We start from the raw sequence: 22,143 nt of genomic DNA on the forward strand, positions 1-22,143 counted from the left end.
GTTAAACATCACTTTATAAATATATTAATTATGTCATATTTTTTATAAATTATAGGTTAGTGAATGTTGAAATGTCAGATATTAATATATAAATCTCTTACTAAAAATATTAATCTAGAATAATCTAATCAGCAAACAATTAATGAAGAGTATAACTATGGTTTTCGTGTTGAGGAGTTAATTCGAATTTTCTACTTTCAAAAAAAAGAAAAAAAAATATCCATTTATTTATCTGACTTATAAGAATTAATTTGAAGCATTGCAAAAAGTCACGTCACGTAACCCATAACGATATATGTTACATAGACTGATACTTCATCTCCGAAATATAATCTCTCTCTGGTCTTAAACGTCTTATAAATAAAATATTTATTTTATAATTAATTATATATATTTTTAATTTTCGTTAAAGTGATTGATATTTTACAAAGTTTGAAGCCAAACAATATAATTTTCGTCATAAAAAAGCCAAGTGAATTTTCATCTTAACTTTGAAATATTAGATACTTTAATATTCTGTAGCTCTAAATATTTAATAACAGCTTATTATAAATGATGTTAATATTTTCGATGCAAGGAAACTCGACACTAACTCCATAGTTAGGAAGAAGTAAAAGGAAATTCGATAAGTAGCCCTAGAACTGTGATTGCTTATTTACTACCCTCTCCCTCTACTATCATTTATCGTCATCTAAAGGCTACAATTATGATTCTATGATCTTCAATGATAGAAATCATTTTTATAACTTTATTAATTTCCTAAGGCTGTTATAAAAATCTTACTGCTACAGAAAGAATTATCCATAAAACAAACTTTCATAAACAGATATTAATTAATTACACTAAAGCTAGTAACACTTATAATAGATTAATGCAAAGCTAATCAGAAGCAAGTCATATACAAATGATGCGTATTATGTTGGAGATATTCAATGCATTATCTGCGTTACGCCTCTATGAATACATAACACTCTATTGGTTATATTCATGAAGATATTTACATGATAAAACTAATCAATCATAATTAGCGTACGAGACAAAACTATAAAATCGTTTTAATAAACATTAATACTTTTTCATTATTATTATTATTATTAACAATTCTAAATATTCTCTTTGTCTGTCAGTTACGCTCTATGAATTACATATAGAAATATGATTGATACATTTAGTTTTATAGTTAAATACGCTATTGTTTCATGATCTTCGTCGTTACTAAACTAGAAAATCGTTATTTCAATGGTTATTTGATGCGTAACGCGTCAAAATTAAGTAAAATAAATTATTTTAGTTAATTTATTAAAAAGTTATTAGTGTTTTTAGCAGAATACACGAATATTTACAATAGAAATCTCAAAATATTCTTACCGTATGACTAAAATCTTATCCAAAACTTTTTTCCTATGCTTTAGAGTTATGATAATAATATCATAACGTTTCACCAAGAAATTAATAAAGTTCGTATTATAAAAGCTCATATATTCGGCCCAAAACACTAATAACTTTTAATAAATTAAAGTTAGATTATTTATTTTGCTCGATTTTAGACGAATACATAATAAAAAAGTAGAATTTTTGAATTAAAAAGTAGAACTGCTTTATAATTCAAAAATGGAGAAAGTATGTTGAAAAAAAGGAATATATTTACATACAAAAACAAATGCAGCAATCATATATATATATATATAATTATATAATTCATAAAACGTACACAATATTTGCATACAGAATCATTTTATTTTCCAGATTCATATGAAATATTATTCCTTTAAAAGTTATGATGCGATGCGACATCGCGACTTATCGTGGCGAGAATAAGAACATGTTTTATGTACTGTACACGATAGAGGATGACTTAAGAGGAAGAATATTCAGGAATATATTAGAACTTAGTAAAAAAAAAAACCAAATATATTTTGCTGAAACTATTTCCACTTTAATTAATAAATAATGTAAAGTATATTTAATATGACTATATTAAATTTAAATCAAATATTACAATTTAATTTGAATTTTTATTTATATATTTATTTATTTTAAACTTCTGCAGCGTATAATATTAAATTGAATATTTAAAATAATGTAATATTTACAAAATGTAATTTTTATATTACTAAAAAAAATATAAAACCTCGAATTATTGAAGTACAGAATGAAAACTGACAAATAATTCTCAATTTGTTTTTAATTTGAATAAAAGAAAATTATTTTTCTAATTCAGAGTTTAATTTAAAAAAAAAAAAATATTATTATTTTAAATTCTTACAATTGAAAATTATTTAAAATAATTATATTTTTCGAGTAATTTTTTCCGTTTTATTACTTATATTTTGTAATAAATAATAAAACCCTTGAGTTTGATACGATTTAAAAACTGTACCACTCCGATTATTCTTTAATATTTATCAGTTATTTTGAATTTTATAAAGAAAAAACAATTCAATTTTATATTCTAAAATAGTTTTCCTACAATTTCTTTAATTCCATAATTTAAAATTAGTCGGTTTGACAGAAAAATTAAAACCAATAAACACAAAAAAAAATCACCGTAAAATCAATATATTTTGTCATTTAAAAATTTCTAATTTAAACTTTACAGTAATTTAACTCCTTAATTCTGTTTACTTTTAATATTATTTTTTCCATTTATTATCGAAAATTGGACAAAAATTCCTGAATACATCAAATGTCATGAATTAAGAACTAGAGGAAAGTAAGATAGGGAAATTGAGGTTTAAGCTTATGAAATTCTATAAAATTACATGGATATAAATTATATGGATGCAAGAGTGATTAAGTGATGTCGACACATCAAAGTGGACAGGCTGTCCGACTTATTTGCCGAATACAGGAAGAAAACTCGATGCCCTCCTACGCTTCTATCAACTGGCTGGAAGGCATTTCGTCTTTCACTGACGCGTGTCTTTCGAAGCGTTAGTTTCAGACGACTGATTCTTACGTCACCTTCCGTCTCCAGATATGTCTTTCACGTCTAAACTTATAGATGTGGAGCAGACAAGACATACGATCAAAGTCTGCAGCACTGACGCCTCCGGAATTCTTGGGTAAACTGGGCGTAGACAATCTCTTTGACAGAAATGGTGATTGTTTACCACAAATTCTGTTTTTATGTAATTTTTAGATTATTTTAAAAACTTTTCGAAAAAAAATCACAGTTTCGTTGGAAATAAATTCTACTTTAAATTTTTATTATATTTCAAATGATCAAACGTCTTGTAATAAATTTTTGAAATGACAAATGTTCCAAATATGATGTGTAACATTCGCATATATTACTTGCAATTAACATCTGTTTTGGTTTATATTCTTTTATACATTCCTAAAATTTTTTTAATTTTGTACGTTAATTTAAAATTTGTGTCTCGTGTTGTATTTTAACCAGAAGAATCACTCTTAAAGATTCTCAACGATTTCTCTCAAAGATTCCGAAGATCCATCTTACAGATTCTCAAAGATTCTACTTAAAAATTTCTCAGAGATCCCTCCTAAAGATCTCTCAAAGATTTCTTTCAAAGATCTTTCAGAGATTCCTCTTATAGATTCCTCAGAGATCTATTCTTGAAGATCTCTCAAAGATCCTTCTCATCATCCAGTACAGTGAATGATGTGGTAATGTAAAAAAATTAACATTACTTTACAAAATATTCCTTTAATAATTTGTATCAATTAACGTACCTGTTGATGGTATTTCAATTCCGGTACTGACTGCTTCTTCCTCAAACAAGAAAGATGCTTTAAATCCTTGTCCAGGAAAATGACTCCTGCTAATAAATTCGATGTAAAGATCAGGACCGGTTGATACCATTTCCACAAATGTATTTGTGTTACATAACTGACCAATCACTGGACTGCTCGTGTCATTACCGTCATGTACAACTATAACATCAGGACTATTGAGACAACTGAAGGAAACAGAACAATTTCTTATTAGGAAATTGTTCCATTTGTAAAGATAAGGAGAAACAATCTTAACAATACCTTAGATCGCCTCTTTGTAGAAGCACATGCTCGAAAACTACTTTAACTCGCTCATTAGTTCTACCTCCAAACCTATAGGCACACTTGATATTCTGTGGATAAGTACTTGGATATTGAGGTGAGTAAAATCGACCACGTGTTAGGGAACCATTACTGCTGTTGAAATGATAGTCACACAGTGTCGATTGGACGTGATCTCCATCCACTTGAAAAAGTTCTGAAATTACAAGAATTAAATTCACAATAAAAAGGAAGAAACGAAAATATTTACATATTTGCTTTGTTTTAATCAATTATTTGCATAATATATTGCAAAAGAAGCATTGATTCACTATATACAATAGACAAATTCCATAATTTAATATTTTCTTCCTTATACTTTCGTTCGTTTAATTTATTGGTGTAAATTTTAGCAAAAATCTTTACTTTTAATGGTTTCTTTAACATTATTTTTAATTAAATTATTTAATTAAACTTCAATTTTAACATTTATCAAAATTTCGTTTATTGAAAACTTCGAAATATTATTTTTTACATTGATTTCGTGCAGCACAATTTCTCATTAAGTAAAGTTATGTTTGTAGAAACGCATATTATACACGTATAGTGACTTCACTCACGCAAAAGCCATTTATATAGTAAAATGTGGCGGTATTATAATTTAGTTAACCTTAAGTAGTACGGGTATGCTAATGAAATTTAGAAAAAAAACCTATTTAAATTATCTTCTAACTTAGTCTCTAATTTTTTTACATACATAAGAATTAAATATTAAAGTAAAATTTCTTTATTAATTTAAGAGAAGTGTATGTAATTAAAGGATATAGGACATACTTTTACTTAGAAACCGATAAGTTCCACGAAATCCGGTGTTGTTTCCTTGTTGCCAGTCTGAATGAAACTCAAAGATAAGGCTGTTCCCTGAGGAATAATGAGTCTGTTCAATGTCTGCTATCTTCCCACAGAGGACAATATTCCACGAACTGTGTTCATTCACTGCTGTTTCTTCTAAATGAAGGAATAGTTTGACGTAATCTCCGTAGATACATCTGTAAAAGGAAATGCTTCTATTATATAAGTAGACCCATTATGCTAATTTCTTCTGGGAATTTTTATTGACTTATCAGCAACAAATCTTTGTTTCTATTCTTTATTATGACAATCTAAATCATGCACAAAAAATATTCTTCATCAACCTAATAAATTGAATTAAATATAATTACAGTTTGCCATTTTAATTAGTTAAAAGTCATTTTATGTATCAATTTTTAATTATGATAAATATTTCAATATTAATTATTAATGTAGGAAAAAAAAAACCATTTGAAAATTACTCAACATCTAATCTTAGTTTTGTACATGAATATTTTAAATAGCAGATATTAAAATAAGAAGTTAGTATTAAATATAATAAAAGTGTTAATTTTTGATAAAGTAAATGTTTATTAAATAACAAATTAAACAATAATTAATTAATTTGAAAAATTCATTTTTAATGCTTTAATTGTTCATTTCTTTATTTTACATGTGAATCTTTTATGAAAAATTTAATACAAAATGACATATATAAAAGAAAATGTTATAATTTTCTTTAAGTTTCTACAAGCTTTACAAGCATTAAATATTTATTAAATTATAAAATTATAAATATTAAAGTATTGGAAACATGTTTTCAATTTTAATTTTTAATTATAAATTTGAAACTTTGAGAAATTAAGTTAATAAATTAAAGTAAAATTGTGATATTTTGATTCCTTAATTGTAAAAAAAAAAATTAAAAATTGTTAAATTAGATAAATTATCAATACAATTTAATTACTGAAAAATTTAATATTTTTGAATTTTTTTGTGTGTATAAAGTACATAAAAAAATCATTTATTTATTATTAAGTTACATAAAAATTTAATGATGTATAAATATTTCTTTTTTCAATTAATAAACATAATTTTATAATTTAATGACAAAATTATGATTATTAATGTGTTTACTTATTAATTCATAACTTACAAAAATATATAATAATATATATATATATATATATATTTATTCAAAATTATAATTAATTTATAACAGATAGGTCTATATAATTGTTTATAAATTTACTTATAACTTAGTTAAAATTTTGAATAAAAAAATGTATTATTAAGCAGAAAAATTGTAATATTTTGCAACTTTAGACAAGTTTTTATAATCTTTTATATTTAATAATATTTTGAATAATTAAATTAACATTTTTTTTTTTAATTTCAAGAATAAAAACTTCATTTTATTCAAGTGTAACCATTGAATTGTAACTCAAATTATGAAAAATCTAAGTGATATCAAAATCGATTTTTGATTTATTTAAATGTATAAAATCATATTTATAATTTATAAGAATTTATTTTAGACTTTTTCGTTTATGTTTTATATATTATAAATGCTCTGGAATAAGAAGTTTTTTTTAATAAAAAGAAAAAAAATACAAAATTCTTTTTATAAAATTTATATGCTGTTTTGCAAATTTCATGAGTTTATAGGAATTGAAATTTTGAATTATTCATATCATTTAGAATGCAAAATTTTAAAAAATGTGAAAATTTTCTGCAGAATTTTTCGTTTCTTTCGGTTTTCTACTTTAAATTATTTAAAAGATATTTGAAGTTTACAGACGAAATATAAATTCGTATAAACAGTTTAAAATTCAACATTTAATTAAAATATCTTTTCGATATTAAAATTTATGATTAAATTTACTTTCTTAATTCGAATCATTTTTATTATTTAAGTGTAATACGCGGTTAAATGAGAATGTAATGAAAACGTTTTCAATAGTTTTGATATCTTCTATTAAATATTAAAATGTATTATAATAATAAATTATTATACAAGTTATTAAGATAAATATATAAATTAGCAAATTTCATAAATTATTTAGTTTAAAATGAGAAAAATTTTATATATTCGTCTTAGTTTATGTACTGGAAAATGTAGTTCCTTATCGATTTTACTTTAGCTTTTAACAATAAGTGTGTGTGGTCAACTAATCTCTTTGGGAGTTTTCTTTATTTCAGATTGGCCTAAGTTTGTATTTTTGACATATTTACAGCCACTGTTAACCAATAAAATTCAAAACTAGTTTTTTTTTATCAGTATCTGATCATAAACATACACAACATTTCATTACCCTATTACATCTGATACAGTAATTGCATCGTCGCATTCACTTCAAAAAAGTACATTTAAGTTATCTCAAATCTAAAATTCCCACAGGAAATGTTTTTGTATATTTTTGACATATAAATATAATGTAATAGCGTGGAAAATTTTTAAAGTTTGTAAAAAAAAAAAGTAGAAGCGAAAAAACGTAATTTTGTGAGATAATAATACATCGCTGGGGTATTGAATACGAACGAATAATATAGCTTGAAACAAAACACGTTTACTATGATCACTAGATAATGATTTAATGAGAATGGTTTTTAATAGGTTGTAAATGTTTCGGTTGAATAGAGCAGAATGTTATGATTTGGTTGATAAGAAAATTTAATGATTGCCATTCTCATTAAGTACAGGTGTTTACAATAATGAACGTAAATTAACAACAGAAATACAGTTGTACCGTACAGTACATACCATTTTCAAAAAGTGTTTAGAAGAAAAAATATTTTTCCATCATTTTATATGTAAATAAAACGAAATTACAGATTAATTAGTTTTGTTTAAGGTAATTAATGATAGCGGTTTTCTGTATTTTTATTTTCTATTTACATAATTCAAACACGTATTCAATTTTATAAAGATATTGTTGTTAATATTATATTAAATTTATAAATTTTGCTTTATGTTTACTGTCGTAGAAAATTCATAGTACAAATACAGTTGTTACAAATTTAGAATTTAATGAAAAAGATGTTTGTTTAGACATGTGTTTACTATATGTTTTGAATAATGTAACTATGTTTTCATTCAAAAAAATACAATAAAATAAAATACACAAAGGATTAAAAGAGCAAATATAGGATAAAATTAATTTTATTTACTTTATATTTTTCAGTAAATAAAATTTTTAGTTCAGTTTTATGTCAATACCAAGTTTTGCCTTTAAGATAAAGAATAATCTAATTATATATATATAATTTTTTCTGTAAACAAACTTTTTAATATATTTTTTATAGACAATTTTAATCAAAATAGTTTAATTAAGTTCTCTATATAAAGTATTCTATTAATTATAAAGCATTGCTATAAAATTTTATTTAAAATCCTTTTTACTTCATTATAATACATCGTAAAGTAGCTTTGAACTTTAAGATCTTGTTAATTTGTTTTTGTTTTTTTTTTTTACATTTAAATTAAATTTTAAATTTTAAATTAATTAATTTTTAAACGAAATTTTTTAAAGCATTATTTTATCACAAATAAAATAAAAAGTGCTTTGATTAAAATCTTGTATATTTTTATTTATTTCGTTGATATACAGTATAAGTGATCATTGTTAAGTTGATCATAACTGTGATTAAAATTAAATTTAATATAATTTAAAATCTAATAATAAATTAATTAATCAAAGCATTCTTTACTAAATTAATATAAAATTATAAATTATATTAAAGTAAATAATTTAGTTTTAAATTAATTCATTTTTAAAGATTTTTTTTTATGATTTAAAAAAAAGTAAGAAGCGACTTATTTTACTTATTTTATTAATAAATAAGTAATGATTAATCATATTAATCACGTTTAAGTTTTAATTACAATTGATCTTTACAATTAAGTGTATAAAATTGAATCGAATATAATTTAAAATAAATTAAATTATAAACTATTTCTTAAAATAAATTACTGACAGTAAAACTTGTTTAAAACGGAAACCTGCCTAAATGGGAAAGATTCTTCGAAATGGAGCGATTTTCTGTTTAAAAAAAAAAAAAACACCTGTTCAATACGGAATCTTCCACACCAGAAAAAATATTCTGTACCGTGCTATTCCGGTTTACACAGGTTTTAACTATATATAAATTTATAAATCACGGAATATAGTAGATTTGGCAAGTTCCGTTCTGAACAGGTTTTATTAAACAGAAAATCGCTCCATTCCGAAGAATTTTTCCCGTTTAGGCAGGTTTTTGTTTTATTAAGGTTCCGTTTTGAACAGGTTTTATTGAAGAACATATTAAGATATATAAATAATGTATAAAATACTTGTAAGACAACGTATTTATAAATCAATATACAATTTCAGGTATCAAAAATACAGTATTTTTTTTAAATATTTTATTTATCTAATCTTAAAAATTGTACAGTCGAAACATATTTTTTTAAATTCTACAAATAAAAAAAATCATCTCTGAATTTTATTAAGTCTTCGGCTATCAAAAATAAAGTAATTTATTCAAAATGATATTTAGATATATAAATATTAAGAGTTATTGGATACGTAGTACAGTACATAATCATAACCCAAGTAACTTGAAGATCTTTGCATTGATTGTCTCACTATTTGGTTGGAATCATTCAATTTATGACACAGAAATGGCATTTATCATTATTTTATTGAAAATAACTCTTATTTTATCTCAAAAGTTGTAACGAAAATGGAATTGCCAGGTGTACAGCCTATCATTTTCAAATGTTGATGTCTTTACAATAATCACCCCTTGAAAATTGATGTAAATGAAACAACTTCATTTTTATCTTTTTTATTTTATTTTTTTAAATATTTTTTTCTAACTTTATGGAAGGAAAATGTATGAATTGTTCAATGGTACTTACTCTAAATTTTGCTTCTTCTGGACGTCAAATTCATCGAATGTTACTTCAACGATATCTTCGTCTTGCCCTATGAAAGTATAGAGGAGACAGTCGATATGGTCTTCGTATGGGGTGGGCCAATTTGGGGAAGTGAAAACCCCATATTCTTTGCCATAAGTATCGTCGAAAACTACACATTGGCAACCTTCAACAGACGCATAAGAATAATATTGGCTTTACTTTTATACACATTTTAACGTAAGGTAACATTTAAGTTAAGACACATACACTGAAAATACATGCAAAAAATAATAAATGATATAGATGTATTTTTTAAAATAAAATTTTCATTAAAAAAAACATGTTGTGAAAATTACTTTTTATAAATTTATATATAATATTTATTTATTTATGACATTAAATGGATACCGATATTTTATTATTAAAATTGAAAGGTAATTAATTTAATGGATGCCGCTGTAAAGCTTAAAAAAATAATTTAAAAGAATAGTTTTACATAAAGGAGAAAACTTTTAACAAAATTTCGAAGCTCAATAAATTATTTTACTTTAAAAAAGAAGAAAAAAAAAATACACCGGGAGAAATTACAAAAAAGACAATTTTCTACTGATCAAAGGATTCTGTCAATAGCTAATGCATTTGTAAGATTACAAAGAACATTCAGAATTAACTCGGCTTTGTCTATCTTTAATGAAAATAGGATTAATAGAACAAGTTACGTCAAGTTTAAAATTAGCCCTTTTAAATTAAAACTTTCAAGAAATAAATAACAAAACAAAACAAAAACAAAAAAGAAATTCTGTCAAACTTAATGGTTCTAAAAAAGAAGAAGAAGAAGAAGAAGAAAAGAAAAAGAAATTTGATCTAATCAGAATTTTATGCAAATCCGTGTATAAAATTAAACTTTAGAAAATATTATAAAGAGTAATATTACCTGCGTTTACTGCTTTAGCTGCTATGAAGAGCGAGAAGTGAAGACCCATCACCAAAGCAACCACGGCCATCTATAAAAGGAAACAAGAAAATTGATACAATACATTACGAAATTCAATAATCTATACCTATATAAATTACGAAATAATCCAATTTTAGAAAATGTGTTCTATGGAAGATTGTGATACAAAGCTATAGAAATAGTATCAAGCAACAATAGGCTGTGTTACAATTTTTATCGTTTTAAATTTTCTTGATAAAAATTGTTTAATATAACTTTACAGTATTTTTAGATCCACTGGAAGAAATTGTTTACCGTCTTTTTCTTCGTTTCTTTTATTATAATTCTTAATATATTTTCCTTTATGTAAAAGTTTATACATAATTATTCAATACAAAGTTTGCTTTTATGGTAAATATAAACTCAGTAAAACAACAAGTACTTTAAGAATTTTAGATTAATAAACTCTATTAAAGAATTTTTAAGTTAAAAGTGAATATTTAAAACTATTTTTTTTTTCTTTTGTTTTAAATATTTACATTTAAAAGTACTTTTACGTTGCTAAAATTTAAGTTTTGTGTAAATATCTTTAATGGCTTCTCTGTTATTAAATCTAAAGCTAAAATATATAAATTTAATTTAATTTAAATAAACGTTTTCGAATTAAATGAATTTAAAACAGTTATTCACTTATTTGAATTTACAAAAAATAAACTTTTAACTTAAATTTTCTTCAAATTTAAATATTTACTTAAGTGTCAATTTTACTTCGTTACATTAATTCTATTAATTTGGTATATTTCTTGCACATTATTCAATGTATTTTATAAAATATATTTTATAAACGTCGTTAAAAACTCTAATTTATAAGTAAATTAAGAACATAAATTCACATTCAATTGAATGTTTCTAGTTTTTTTTTTGGTAAATGTATTATATGTAATGTACTTAATTCTGACTCATTATAATTAGCAATTATAATTTTTATATGGATAATATATATATATTAATATTACTCAAATTTACTTTATTTTTTTGTATTTTTCTTTGAATTTTTTCATAGTATGACAGGATGCTTTCAGTTCTCTTAACTGGAAGTGTGTCACATTGTGTTATCTTGTTGAAATGTCGTCATATTGGATTTCATATTTTTTGTTATATGGTTCAATAACTTATATTATGTGTCATATTATTTGAAAAAAAAATGCAGTTTCGTGAAAACTTCTTCGCCAATCAGATGGAAATCAAAAACAATACACCATCATTCGATGCTTTTTATATATACATTACGATTTTTTTTCTGAGTAAATATTTTCTAATTTTAAATATTGATTTTTAAATATAATTCGATTGAAATATACTTAATGAAATGCTTGTTAAATTTATATTCCAGGTATTTATTTATGTACATTTTTCATAATTCACGTGAGTAATGTAGAGTACATAAGCGTAACATTACTTGTTTATATACAAATTTATGCTTACATACAATAAATAATATATCTGAGCATATAATTATATTGTTTATATTCATCTGTTTTTAATAATTATATGAATCAATAAGTTTTTTCTATTTAAGTACTACTTTTATATTAAAAATAAACAATTTTGTCAGTTATTTATAGTAATATTTTTTGATAATAAATAGATATATTTTAATAAAGTGTAATTACTTTCTATTATATCAAGTAATAAGATAATAATTCGGATATAAATTTTTAATATAAAACACAATCATTATTCATATCTTATGTTATTTTACTTTTACTTGTATTTCACTTATGTTATATTCAAACATAAAATATAAATAATATTGTTGTCTTATATTAAAAAGCTGACAATGTTTTTGCTGAACTTTTCCGGCATTCTTTGTTTGTTTTCATCCATAATAATTGCCTTTATAAGTCCATTGCCTTTATAAGTCTTCAGATTGTGAGGGAGATATTAAAGAAGTAGGGCCATATCTCCCGAACCAATGGTCCGATTTTCATGAAAATTTCTAGAAACATTTTGCCCTAATACACAGATTTTCACTTAAAATTTCAGAAATTTTCGATAAAAAACACAGGAGTTATTATGCTTCAAAGTGGATGAAAAAAATCTTGCCCTCCAATACTAACATCAATACATACAGAAAAAAACTCAATTTGTTTTTGTATTTCTCAACGTTTCAAGGAACCCTGAGTCCAAAAATGTAAAATTCTTGGAGAAGGGTGAATTTTTTGACCGATAACCATACTTTCCCTCTGTTATATAACAGTTGGCAATATAAAATTAATATACGATTTATCATATATTCGAAACTTAATGTAATGTAATGCCTTTTTTTAATGTAAAAATAAAATTTGAATAGAAAAATATTTTAAAGCGTATAATTGTTAAGAATAGATCATGTATATAAGCTTAACATAGTGTAAATTAAATATAGTGCTTAAAAATAATTACATTATAATATCAACAATGTGTATGAAAATATTGTAAAAATATTAAATAATTTTTAGAAAACTGAATATTTATTTTATTATACAAAAATCTATAAGTCATAAATATTAAAAATCGATTTAAAGGATGAAAATCTCGAAACTCGATACTTAGATTTAATAAAATTAACTGTTATGATTACCAGACACTTCGTAAAAGCAAATTTATTTGAAAGAATCGCTTAAATTTTATTCAATTAGGCAGTAAAATATTTATTATAGCTATGTATATTTCTACTGTTTTCATTTTGTTCAATTTAAATTTGCAAGACAATTATAAACATTATTTGTAGGCAACAATTTAATTATTGTTAAGGAAATTCGTATATGATGATGTATATGTAATTCTATTAAATGTTGAGAGAGCATTTAAGTAATTATTCATTTGTAAAATATAATTTATTTAATTCTTAGAACAAATAAAATTTATGATGATTTATAAAGAATATCAAGGTTTATAAAATCGTCCTTTTTAATTATATCAATAAATTATCTTTCGAAATAGAGTAAGTGCTCCATTCACATTGATTTACAGTAATTACTTCATAAACTTGATATTTATTACAAGTCAATACTTAAATAAAGTATATATTACTTTATTTAAGCCAATAAAACTGTGTTTTATTGACTTAAATACCAATATTCTTTACTATCAAATCTTATTTTTGTTTAAGATCATAAGAGATTTCTTGAGACAGTAAGAAATTTTGATTTTTTTTATTAACTAATAAATTTATTTCTCAAGTTAATATATATATATATATTGGAAACAAATAAATCGTATTTAAAACATTAGCGAAGTTAATCTTTCCTTGTCCTTTCTCCCAAAATATATAAAACATCCTTAGGGCTCAATATAATTATAACACATCTTTCTACTAATCTAGCAGGTAATTTCTTATTTGAAAACATGTTTTCATCCTAGTTTCTAGGTTATTAACGGGTTTAATCATAACTATCTAATTCTAACCATCTAACTCCATGTAATATCTATCTAATTATATCTAACTCTAATATCTAACTATCTAAGTCATTCAAATTTATAATTCTATCATCTCTTCAGTTATATAAACTTGATGATGGCTCATAAAATTCGTCAAAGAAATTGCCTGCTAGATTAAGGCAAAGATGTGTTTTTTTTTCTATTATTACTCTTAATAAATTCAGTATAATAAGCTAAAAAATGATATTTATAAAGTTATATATATATTGTATTTTGATTTATATAAAAATTTCATCAACTCTTTATTAAATTATTTATAATTTGAGCGTTATAAACATAAAATAATGTAATTCTGTTATACTATAAATAAATTATTATGTAATTTCGAAACGTGTTATCTCTTTAAATTTAAAAGCGAACAAATATGAACATAAAAGTGATTTAATAATTCAATATATCGTTGCAAATTTTTAAAATATAAATATTAATAAATAAATTTATAAACTTTTATATTATTCATATACAAATAATAAAAGTTATCGTCTAGAAATATAATGCCTCAGGTAGTAAAAAGAACAATAAATTATTAAAATATAATGTTTACTCGGTGATTCCTACATAAAAATATAATTGCATATTGTCCTATTAAATGAAGAATTTTTTAAAAAAATTTATTTGCATCTATAGAAACTTTTAGACGTAATATTTATTTTCTATGTAAAAAGAATAGAAAAATGAATTTTCTATGAGTAAGCCATTTTCATAGATTTACAATGAAAATAAATGAATAATTTTTAGAATTAGAATCTGCACTCACGAATGATTTTTAAGCATTATTTTATAATTTTTTTTATCTGCAACTAACTCAAATAATTTATTTAAATTTATAATTATACAAATCTTGGATAAATCCCAAATGAAGAAAGCTTAACATAAGACAATATTTTAGTTTTTAAAAAAATTAATTAAAATGTACTATGTAAGAAATCTTTGCTATAATTTTCTCTACCTTCAGTTAAACACTTTTACCATGAAAAACTTTCAGATAAAGTCATAAATTTTTGAATATCTATGTAAAAATTTATATAAAAGTATGGAAAAATATTATAATTTTTAGCATTAAATAATATCAGAGCATAATTAGGGATTAACAATATAGTGTGCAATTTTAAAATATAAATGAATGAGACAAAAAAAACTTGACTGTCTTTAAAACATGATATTTTATCGAAAAATTAAAGTAAATATTAAATATTATATATCATTTTAAAATAAATTTTATTTACAATAATATAGAATTAACAGTATTTTGCGAATAGCCCAAATTTACATTAGAACATCAGTTAAAGAGAAAGGAAGACAGGGATGGAAATATCAAGAGCACCTTGAACTGTATAAGATCAGGTCTTACGATCTTAACTGTTTCTTCAGGCTAAATTTGAGATAAATGATGACGAATATTACCTAATTTCAACTAATGTCAATAGGATAATCATAGTTTATTGCTTATTTAAGGTTTTATTTTCATTTTCTTCTTTTACTGCCCGTTGGGCATTAAGAGTGTCCTTTCCTCGTGGTAATTGTGGGTTCGGACAGTCACACAATAGGGCGGCAGGGTGATAAGAGATGGAGTTTAGTATATCTGGACAGACTGTCCATGAAAAATGATTTTCCTGGATTCGATCTCGGGTTCCCCAGAGCGGTAGGCTGACGTCTTAGTTGCCATTATCCGACTATCCGTTTATTTACGTTAGAAACGTTTATATTTATCTAAATCAATTTTTATCAATTTTATAGCATTTTTTACGCATCAAGAATAGTTGTAGATGTCAAGATAAGCGCATAAACTTCGTTTGCAATTATGGAAATTAAACTTTCTATAAAATAAAGTTGGTATTAAATAATCAGTTCGTTAACTTCATTTAAATCTTCGCAGCTACGTGGAAACATGAAAAACTTTCGGCAATTAATTCACTACTTTCATTAAAACTAAAGATCGTATTATATTTACAATGCATAGTATCAGCACAGAATGGATTCAATTGGCGATGCCATGCAATTTTATCGGAGAAATGGATTCTTCAATTGTTTTAATGGATTCTATCAATGCAGATGAGAGAGAAGAAATGGTACGACAATTCTAAACTGAATCTTTGACAATTGAAAGAAGACTCTTTTACAATACAGCCATTTCGAAAATACGGGATTTATTCCATTTGAAAAAATTAATTTTCATGATGCCACTTATCTATGATCTTTATGAATCATTTTAATTGTAAAAATAATCTATAAAATTAAATTGAATGTGAAGAAAGTTATAATTATTCTTGAATATTAAGGAACACGAAAGAGAATTGTTGAAATATGTCTTATATTCGATCTTTTCTTGTCGAAGATATTTTATCTCATCGATTAATCTTGATAATTCAATTGAAAAATTGAAATCAATTGATTATTATTTTTTATTGATTTTAAATTAAACTAATAAAATCGGTTGATTATTAAGCTATGCATTTGTAGAAATTATCATCTAACTTTTATATTAAAGAAATTACATCACTTATAATTTCATTTTAAAGAATAAGAAATGGAGAAATATAAATTTAAAAAAAAAAGACTTGTCTGTTGAAATGCTTTAAAAGTGTTTCTGTGTTTGTTTGTGAATTGGACAATTTAATGAAGATCAATTTTACAGTAGCCTCAGTTTTACTTGTGTAATTTTTTTAACACAATTGCAACAACAAATAATAATAGTAATAATTTAAATATTGGCTTTGAAGCTGATAAAATACAGTGCAGACATGAATACACTTCATTAGCATAATCTCGAATCTACATCTTTTTACCACAAAAATGCCTATACTGACATACAAAATTCTTATAAAAGTATAAACTAATATTAATTATACACCTTATTAATTTTAATATTAATTTAAAAAACACTGTTTTAAAACATTACTATAAGATCGAAATTTTAATATTGAAGAATATTTTAAATATTAAACATTTTTTTCCAAATTAAAAATATACAGTATATATAAAGAACATTTATAAAAATTCAGAATTCTTATAACACTTGCATATTATTTTTTATCACTTGTATATTACGAAAACTACGAGTATAAGAAATAGAGAGAAAGAGCTTTAAATGCATACTTTTTATGTAGTTTTGAAAACGAAATTTGTAAAATCATTGGTTTTCAATTAAGATAAGACAATTTACATATTTTCAAGAAGTACAAAAAAAACCATAAAAACTGAAAATACATTCCAGAAAATTCTCGATGATTTGATCATTTGGGAATATTTTGTTTTTTCGAGAAAGTTTAGAACGTTTTAAACACTCTCCAAAATTATTCTATTGTAATCTTATAAGATGCGCTCTTTATCTTTTGAAATTTAACTCTCACATTTCATTTCAATTATACTATTGATACTAAGGTCATGCTTGTATTTTTATTTTAATTGAAACCATACTGTTATAAAAACATATCTTTTAAATTAAATTTGTATGATATACGTACAAGTTTTAACTTAAAAACAACTTCAATAACAACAACTGTAAATTTAAAACAACCTTTTTATGGAACCCAAAAAAATGTTCATGTAAAATTCAATATTATTTGTCCAATATACAGAAGTCATATTTTCAAAATTTTATATGTTTTCTTGGAATATCATATCGCATACAACCTGCAATGCAAACACAATTGTTGTCATTCCGATAGGTAATTTTTATCTTGCATTCAATAATTTTTCGATATATTCTACGTTATATAATAAAAATATATTTTAGTTTTTCCATACTTCATATCAATAATTTTCTTCTTTATTCCTCTTTATTTATTTTTACTTTTCTTGCAATATTATGTAATAGTTTTTCATATATTATATATAAAATTAAATTAACTTATGTATATTTTGTATTAATCAAATTGTAGTGGACTTTCAATATAGTAAACTCCCAGAAAATTGAGTTAATTCATTCATTTCATACACAAAAAGATAACAAGGATCAACGAGATTGTTTTATCATATCGAAACTTCACTGATCATTACATCAAGATACACTTATTATACACTGTATACAATTATTACATAAATTCTTGTATGTATAATTTAGTAGCATACGTTCTGTAGTCCTTGTATTTTAAAATATTTATTAGATCACATCAGATTTTTTCAACTACTGATTGGAAAATACAATCTCAAAGTAGTAGAGAATAGCATTCTTTAGTAATGCAATGGAGTTAGTGTTCTGTAGTACTTTAAATAGTCAAGTAACTTTTTAGAGGATTAAAGTGGTGTTACACCTACCTTAATTCTCTTAAAATAGGATCTGGATTAGATTATTAAGAAGTTATTGCGTGCATTTATGTTATTAAAAGGTAATTAATAATATTTAAGAGTAAATATATTTAGATCATATAAAAGAAACTAGAACCATTTAAAAACAACCTGCATTTATTTTACTGATAGGTTGAAGGTGGAAAAATTCACATTATAATTGAAGAATATGAATGTCTTTGTTATTGTTATTTATTTTCTACTTAAATCAATCAACGTAACAAATGTATGCTGTCTACGAAATTTCCTATCTATTTTTTAAAAATATCCTAACCGAAAACTTATTTTAGAAAGTTATTGGATTAAATTATATGTATTTATCCTCTCGAGATTTACATGTAATTTTGTTTTGCTTTGTATTATAAAAATCTCTAGTGTATATTACTTCTTGTGTAGAACTAAAATAACCAAAGCAATCTACGTTAAATTCTAGAGTATCGACTGAACGTAGGTTTAATACATCATACACATAATTTGCGTTATTTATTTATTTTATTTTAAAATATGTCTCATAATGTTTACGAATTTATATCATATTAACAAGATAAGCGCCTGTAAAACAGTGCAGAAGTATAAAAACAATTGAACTCCTTATTTAAAAAAAACGAAGAATTCTATTGGAAAAGAATCACATTTTTATCAATAGAACATGATAAAAATTAAAAAATGAAAAAAAGATTCTTTTCACTTAGATCATTTATGGAAAATGATTAGAAAACAATTTCACCTCCTATCATTTCTTTCGAGAAAAAAAAATTATATATGTTTTTTTTCCCCTTTCCAATTGAAGTTTTCAACAGTAATCTTTTCTATTTTGATCCATTTCCTGTGAAATATCACCCTTTTTATTTATGTTTTCATTGTTTTTAATGCGTATAGTAAAGAAACCAATCCATTAAAGTGTACTTAATACAAAACCAAAATATTTATTGAAGTTTAATTAAAAAATCGATTAATATACCCGAATTCCTTGCAATATAGTAAAATTTATTTTGTTAAATTTTAATAAGTAATAAAAATCATAAATATATCTATTGAAAAAGAAATATTAATTAATTAATTATTCATTGCTATATCACTTATTATATAATATCAAAAATAACGATGCAAATAGCTTAGAATTAAATTTCCTTAAATATATATATATATATATATAATTAGAAAAATAACAAATCATTTCCTGCCATATTAATTCTGATATGGGAGACTCTACTGTATCTTGTCGTTAATATATTTAACAATAAATAATTTCTATTTAATTTTTTACATTGTAGGCAAAAATTTCGTTCATAAAAAATATAATAATTCATTTATAAGGTATTCATTATAGATATTTTATTAAAGGAAAATGTATATTAAGAGATTAAAATGAAAACATATGAAGAAAAGATGAAAGCTCGTCTAAACTAATTAAAAACATATAAAGTTCTAGATCATTTTCACTGATTATACCATTTATTGCTTAATTTCTTTGAAATCCTTTACAAATTTTTATGTATTATTCTGCCTTTACTTGGGGGCAATCAAAATAAATATTTAATCTTTGTTCCTCGATAGCTCTTCCTCATCGGAGGAACAAGATAATAGTAATTACATTCTTGTAAACGGATTTTCCAACATGCCTAACTAATCAAAGTAAATTGATTTTACGTGATTTAAAACTAGTTTAAAATTCTCCGCAACATTTTAATAATTTTACCAAAAATTATACTGCTTAAAATATTATATTTTTACTCAATTATTTGTGAAAGTGATGGTAATAAAAGTATAAATGAAGTTAGTAAGTTGGGGTGTTACGCCTTTTTATTATTTGCTCAAGGGACGATTTCAAAATATCACAGAATGGTTCTTTATTGGGATGCAATTTTCAAATTGCAGACCTATATATTCCCACTGTCGTTCGCCTGTCTGTCTGTCTTGTCCTTAGAAGTTAGCTGTATGAAAACAGAGTCCAAATACGGAAAGTTTATGGGCTGAAAGTACTGATTATCTATATATTAACATTCGCTAAAAAACGAGTCACATGATTTCAATTCAAAGTTTTCTCGAGTGAGGAGTTAGACGACCGGCATAACTTGATTGTCACCAGGAGAAGTATGATATACAGGGACAAGATACCACTAAAATTCAGAGCTTAGACCCCGATTAACGGAATTCCGATCTGGGTCAGAAGTTACGTCATTTATTTACAATAGTTCTGGGGAGTATTAGTTATTTATTTATTCCCAATTTTACCGCTGAGCACTTTTTTGATAGTTTTCTCTTTTTGCACTTAAACTGGATATTTAGTGAGTTTTTCTGTTTATATTTATAAATATGAAATTAAATTTGTAATTATTAATTTTATATATAAATACCTTCTTCTAATGTAAAATAATAATGCTGTTCCGTTGTTCACGAAGGTGATGAAGGGATATGGCGGTAACATGACAATTAATCGATTTTTAAAATGCTTAAGATACCAAAACCAAAATTGAAAGAATTAAATAGATAGTTTTAAAGAGAAAGAAATTACGATCAACGATAGTATTTGAGATGTGAACTGTGTGATGTTAACATAAATTCGTATGTAAACCATCTCTCTTCACGGATTAAGCAACACATTAAATATGTAAAACATTTCTAACAGGGAAAGAAAAACGAAAAGAAGGGATAAAGTCTTATTTTGGCATCAGTAAATTTTGTAAAAGACGATGCAAACAATAAGAGTGAATTTTCACGTGAATTTCCTACAGTTTTAATTAAGTCGGGATTATTGGAATCAAAGTAAATCATTCAGCATTCAAAAACTATCTAGAAAAGTATACCAAACTGACTCAGTCCCTTACCAAAGCATGCAAGGAAAAGCTATGTGCAAACAGCATTTGAAGCAACTTTAACATATATATATATATATATATATATATATATTCGTCGGTCTGTTAACAAGGAGGTCGTATAACCCATGTCATTAAGAATTTGTAAATTAGAAAAGACAAATTCTACAACTATTAATCAAGCCTTCAATGATGCATGTGCCAAATTGTAAAACTCAGTCATTCTACATGAAAAAGTTTGGTATCTTGTAACAGACCAGGCACCATACATGCTAAATGCACACTCAAATATAATCGATGTATTCGAATCTGAGACGTCATTTATCATGCCCATTACTTTAACAGGATATATGAAGCAAGGCATAATTTTTGGGTCAATGTTTTCATTTTGGAAATGAAACTTCAGTAAATGTCCTGCGAATTCGCTGTACATGTAAAAAAAGAGGTAAGTGGATTGCCACTCCAAAAACACCTATAATAACCACGTAAGGCATATGGATTCAAATGGCTGTTTTTATGTCGAAATTTCTCATCCTTGAGAGCATTCGTTGATAATCTGGACGAAAAGACTTCAGCAACCGCAATGAAAGTTGAGAGTCTGTTGAAACACGAAGACGTGTTAAAGGAATTCTACACTATTCATTCATACAAATTCCGTTGCAGTTCAGTTTCCTATTCTTGAGGAAAGTGATCTGTCTACTGAGAAGCAATGAGAAATTTTTAAACACTAAAAATCAGTTGGATGGATTTGATTTAGAAAAACTAGGATACGTAAAATGCCTGAGCAAAATTCTGGATATTCAAGATATAACTCATGAGTCACTTTAGTCACAAAACTTGAATTTTTTTGTGAAAAACAAATACGCTTC

The 22,143-nt window shown here is 24.2% G+C and overlaps 1 protein-coding gene across 1 annotated transcript in view; it reads right to left on the reverse strand.

Moving 5' to 3' along the window:
- LOC136977833 (suppressor of lurcher protein 1-like) overlaps positions 1-22,143 on the reverse strand; it is a 338,075-nt gene that overhangs the window by 180,241 nt on the left and 135,691 nt on the right. The window contains exons 3-7 of the mRNA XM_067273420.1: positions 10,689-10,758; positions 9,755-9,938; positions 4,834-5,048; positions 4,000-4,216; positions 3,697-3,923 (exon numbers count right to left, since the gene is read on the reverse strand). Of these exons, the coding sequence (XP_067129521.1) occupies positions 3,697-3,923; positions 4,000-4,216; positions 4,834-5,048; positions 9,755-9,938; positions 10,689-10,758 (913 nt within the window). The remainder of the gene's footprint in view (positions 1-3,696; positions 3,924-3,999; positions 4,217-4,833; positions 5,049-9,754; positions 9,939-10,688; positions 10,759-22,143) is intronic.

This window comes from Centruroides vittatus, unplaced genomic scaffold (genome assembly GCF_030686945.1).
Source record: "Centruroides vittatus isolate TY-2023 unplaced genomic scaffold, ASM3068694v2 contig_476, whole genome shotgun sequence".
NCBI classification, from domain to species: domain Eukaryota; kingdom Metazoa; phylum Arthropoda; class Arachnida; order Scorpiones; family Buthidae; genus Centruroides; species Centruroides vittatus.